At 29.9% G+C, this 5,444-nt stretch overlaps 1 protein-coding gene across 1 annotated transcript; it reads left to right on the top strand.

Annotated features, from left to right (window-relative positions):
• Window positions 1–639: 639 nt before the first annotated feature.
• On the top strand, window positions 640–5,444 carry LOC113373483 (protein Skeletor, isoforms B/C-like). The gene is made up of 13 exons (XM_026613776.1): window positions 640–690; window positions 2,098–2,316; window positions 2,376–2,576; window positions 2,747–2,767; window positions 2,884–2,967; window positions 3,210–3,306; window positions 3,407–3,553; window positions 3,643–3,863; window positions 4,038–4,200; window positions 4,470–4,593; window positions 4,712–4,842; window positions 4,916–5,079; window positions 5,265–5,444. The coding sequence occupies exons 1-13, from the start codon at window positions 640–642 to the stop codon at window positions 5,442–5,444; spliced, it is 1,803 nt and encodes a 600-aa protein (XP_026469561.1).

Here is a 5,444-nt window from a genome sequence, read left to right as displayed (position 1 = left end):
AAAAACAGTTGAATCTAACTTGAAATTAACAATACATCTTGTAAAATAATTAAATAACGCTTGCCTAAAACTTATAATAAAGTCTCGTAAACTAATCAACCAGGTTCACTGACTTATTTTTATTTTAAAGGAACTTTTATTTTAATTTTATAAGAATTTTACAGAATAATAATAGCTGCATTGTGCAACCAATGCAAAAATTTTATTTTTACTGAGAACACTGTACATAACCTTGATCTGGTATTTCGTCAGAATGTGTATTGAATGTATATTTATTAGCAGTTTTGGAGTATTTAATTTATCTTTGTAAAATTGTTTTTTTACCTTATATAATAGATAGTCTTATTCAAAGTACCTTAAATGCAAATTTAATGAATTTTTTATGAACTGTATATCAAGGTATGAGGCATCTTGATTCTGAATCTCCTCTGATTTACTTCAGATAAATCTCAGAAATTTTAAAACAATGAAAAATAATTATTTGACACTGACATCCGTCAGTTTATGTCGTCTTTGGTGACTGGCATTTTCAAGTGTCTGTCATATTCATGAGCGCTTCAGAAAATTCAAGGGCTCTTTCATTGTACAAGTATATGACTCGAGAGCTTCTTTCGCGAGAGAAGCAGAAGTTTGCGAACAATGGATGAAGCCAACGGCGAAGCGAAAATTTTCGCCCCATTTGGAATTAATGTGCACCATATTAATAAATGCATTTGGGAAAAGTTAAAAATAATCGATAAAAAATTTACTATTATTTTATATAGTAAGTAATAAATAGCAGATGATTTATGTAATCGAATTGAGAAAATTAGTTAATTACTTAACTAGAACAAATATTTAGGATAACAATGTGAATATGATTGAAAACAAACAAACAAGAATTTTTATATTTTAATATAGTAAAACCAATTTGGACGTACGGAATACAGCTTTGGGGAACCGCGCGCAAATACAACATCGCCATAATTTAAAAATTTCAAAATGAGATTTTGAAAGAAATTATAAACGCACCCATGTATGTCCCAAATTGGTTGGTTCAAACAGATTTGAACATAAACACAGTTAATGAAGAAATTGAAAAGTTCAGTCTGAAATACAAGGATATAATACAGAATCACCCAAACATTATGGCCAAAATCTTAATAAAAAAACATGGCATTGAATGGCTCAGAAGAAAACGGACCATTTTTGATATTCTTTAGTAATCCTATAATATGTAAAATTACATCAGGACTACATCTGTAAGCTAAACATCTCGAATCGGATCACCACTGGGTGACCATTCGACCTTTTTCATAAACCATTAAAATTACTGAATGTTGTTTATAACTACAGATTATATTTATATATTTACCCAAATTACTTGGCACAAAAAGTTTTCTCAGAAGCGCGCTCAACCAGACTAAAACGAAAAATTCCCAATGATCTCATAAACTTGTAAACGCTAACATTATTATTATTATTATTATTATTATTATTATTATTATTATTATTATTATCTTACTATTTCCATTATTGTTATTTTGTTATATTTTATTATTTTTCTAGTACTATTTTATTATTCAGAAATTTTATTTATATTATTTATTAATTTTATTTTTATTGTTATTTGCTTCTATTTTATATTAAATCATCATATTACTGATATTATTTTTATGTAAATTTTATCCTTTACTTTCTTATTTATTTAAATTTATGTTATTATTTATCAATATTACTAGATGTTAATTATTTAGCAGTTGTAATAAATATTGAAATTATAAAAAAAATTATATATTTATTAAAAAAAAAACACAAAAATAAATTCAGTCACGGTAGTGACAGTCTCCATAACAGCTAGACTATATGATTATGGCATAGGGTCCAAAGGGAGAAAGCTGTAGTATGTTTATTTGAACATGCTCCCACTTTTGCATTTAGTCAGCGCTTTACATTAACTTGATCTGTAGACCGCATTACTTTTAAAGATTAAAAAAAAGTTTCTTTAGAATTGCGTAAAATTCTCTAAACATCTCAAATCCTATCATCGAAATGACCAAAATTATCACAAGAAATCTTTGTGTGCAGATAATAAGCTTAAATTTCTTTGTACTCCAGGTGGACTTTGGAGAAGTTTTTATCCCCCCAGACCTAGATGTGCCAAAACCACGAGTTCTGCCCGAATTCAAACGTCTCGCACATGCGCTACGATCTGGTAATATAAGTGTTCTGGATGCCAAGACGTTCTACATCCCTAATTTACATTACGATGGTGCAGGCCCTGATGCCTATTTCTGGGTTGGAACTGGACCAGAACCATCAGAAATGGGGATTAAGGTAGAAAAATTAAAATTAATCCACAATTTCAAATATTGATTTAAATTTTTTTTGCATAGGTTCCAAATGAAATGGGTTCTCTGGAACCATTACGGGGTTACCAAGGTGAAGATATAGAAATTCAGCTGCCTGGAAATTTAACAGTTTATGATATAGATTGGTTAGCAATGTGGTGTGTTCAGTATAGACATAATTTTGGACATGTCATGATACCGAAAGATTTAGATGTACCTCCAGCGTTGGGACAGACTAAAATAACGGTGAGTAAAATAGAATAGAAATTGAGTAACTAATTTAATTTTTAGTGATGAAAATAAATATCAAAAATGCTAAGTATTTAAAAAATTATTCATATAAATGTGTTTTATACATTAAACAAAATTTTTGTTAAAACTTTGCAACTTATCATATGTTTACGTTTCACTGCTAGCCTTCTTGGTGGTATAATCCGGTAAGTAATGTTGTATTAATGAAATCAAAATATCGAAAATATAATTAAGACTCATATAAAATTAAAAAATTGATAACGAAAATATTATTTAAACTAAAAATTAACTTTTATTATAGACAAGCACAACTATCAAACCAATCACAAATACAAATTGCAGAGAATTTTTGGATAGACGATTACAAGTGCGATGGGAAGTACAGGTTTGTTAATTTATATCATTAATTATCTTTAAAATAAAATTCATAAATTAATCACAGTATGCACTAATAATATTTATTAAAAATAAAATTTGTTTGTTTCAATATATATGCATTTCAACCAGATGAATGAGATAATTGCAACTCAATTTAATATTTTATTAATATTTATCATTTTATCCATTATAATTAATTGAAATATTCAATAAAATAATTAAATAATATGAAATACCATTATTTTGAAGGGTGATTATATACAAATAGAACTATCTGCCCGAATTGAAGAAAAGGAATGGGCTGCTTTCGGTTTATCTGGCAAACAAGGAGCTCCTCAAATGAAAGGTACTGGAGATTTTGATAATTTGTCATAATATTCATTAAACCAATTATGTGAAAACGATCTTAAGTATTAGAAATATTAAAAATATAAAAAAAAAAATAGGTGCCGATGTAACAGTAATCCACTACGTTTCAAACGAGGAAAATTTCTACGCCACAGATTATTATTTATCAGACTTGGCCCAATGTGATGGCAAGAAAGGAGCTTGTCCTGACGAACGTATTGGTGGTAGAAACGACGCCAAAGTTGGTAAATAACATCACATTAACATAATAAAAGAAATAAATTATTACAATAATATCAATATATAATATTATGATATAATTTCTTTATTTAAGTTCGAGGTACTCGAAGAAACGGCGTCACTTCGGTCACTTTTAGGAGACCTTTGCAGACTAACGAGCCTGTAAATGATCTTCCTTTCCGTGTTGGAGGATCTGGACAAAATGCACAGTCTGTGATAGCAGCCATTGGGCCTTTGAATTCGAGAAGAGAAGTCAATAAGCATAATATTCGCGATCATTCGACTTATGACCAGAAAATTGATTTTTCTGCTACGGTAACCATATAAAATTACTATTTTTAAATGAGTACGAGAGTATTTTTCATACTAATCGAATTTAATTAAATTTCAAATGTTTCTAAAATTCAGTAACAGACTAGTTTTTTACAAGCATCTTCTTTTATTATTTTTGTAAGTTCAGCAATATCAAAAACTATTTTTTTTCAACAGGATGATCATCAGTGTACAGCTTCTTTATATGAATTATCGGAAGCTTCGGTATACACAGCTTGGGAACCTATGACTTTAGTGGCTTCTAGAGATACAGTGAATAACACATTCACTGCCAGAATAGGACCGACCGGAGGAAAACGGGGATACACACCAATTACAGGTGCAAATATTGAAAAATTTATCTCAAAAAAGATACTTAAGACGGACTACCTGCCTGTCCAGGAATATGGCGTGATTATAGATATTTTATACCAAAATTTAGAGAATGTTGCAATAGATTTGATTATCACAATACACTCTTAAAGGCAATTTCAAGATATATTTAGTTTAAGAAAATTCTCACCTACATAGACTCATTTTTTGTGACTTTTTTATTTGTGGTTGGAACTGTCGAGTAGAAACTATTACTAAATATTAAATTTCCTTTAGGTCATCCAAGTTGGGGTATTGCATGGTACATCAATGATATGTTGATACCAGAATTATATTTGGAACGTGGTCAAACATATACTTTCATTGTTGAAGGAGGAAATGATAGAACAAATCCAGCTAGGTATGGATAAAAATAATTTTATTATACCGTATGAATTAGTGGATATAATTTAAATATAAGAGCACCTGACCTTTTGCATACACTGAGATAATTATATAGATATAAATTAAATTTTCAGATACCATCCATTCTACATATGCGATTCAAGTGAAGGCGGTTATGGACAAAAAACTGATTTGGAGCAAATGAAGCAAAAAGTTTATGCAGGAGTAGATTTTGATATGGACGGTTATCCTTATCCAACAGCAGGTTAATTTCTAAGATACTTCAGTAATATTATCTAGAATATTTATTTATATTCAAATAATATGCAATATTATAGCTGGAAGATATTGCGAGTGGATACATAAAACAGTAGACAGATCTGCCGAATTCGAATCCTTCCAGGAATTTAAGGAAACTTTGTCTTTGGAGTGTGTTGGCGGTGAACCAGCTGTTTTAACCTGGACAGTGCCGATAGATGCACCTGACTTATTATACTACCAGGTAAAGTAAAAAAAAATTAATACGACAAATTAAATCCAGTAGCCCTAGTTTAAAATCTGGAGTATGCAGCATAACTGCCCCTACTAAATTTGGGTGAATTTCTAATATAAAGGAATTATTTGATACAATCCATGTTTTTTGCTGATAAGAAATAATTCAAATTCATTTACAATTTTGATTTATAGTGTTACACCCATAACAACCTCGGCTGGAAAATCAACATTGTGGATCCAGGCCGATCACCTCGAAAAATCGTCGGTGTGAGCAAAGCACCCAGCATTTCTCAAAATGCATCATGGCCTTTAGCAGCTTTAGCATTTATTATTACCAGTCTGATACGAGGATTAAATGGAATCGAGGAATGA

This window comes from Ctenocephalides felis, unplaced genomic scaffold, assembly GCF_003426905.1.
Source record: "Ctenocephalides felis isolate EL2017-DRISC unplaced genomic scaffold, ASM342690v1 CF-g0.4_SCAFFOLD_01604, whole genome shotgun sequence".
Classification (NCBI taxonomy): Eukaryota; Metazoa; Arthropoda; class Insecta; order Siphonaptera; family Pulicidae; genus Ctenocephalides; species Ctenocephalides felis.
The sequence above is the reverse complement of the archived record's forward strand: the minus strand, read 5'-3'. Positions and strand labels throughout refer to the sequence as shown.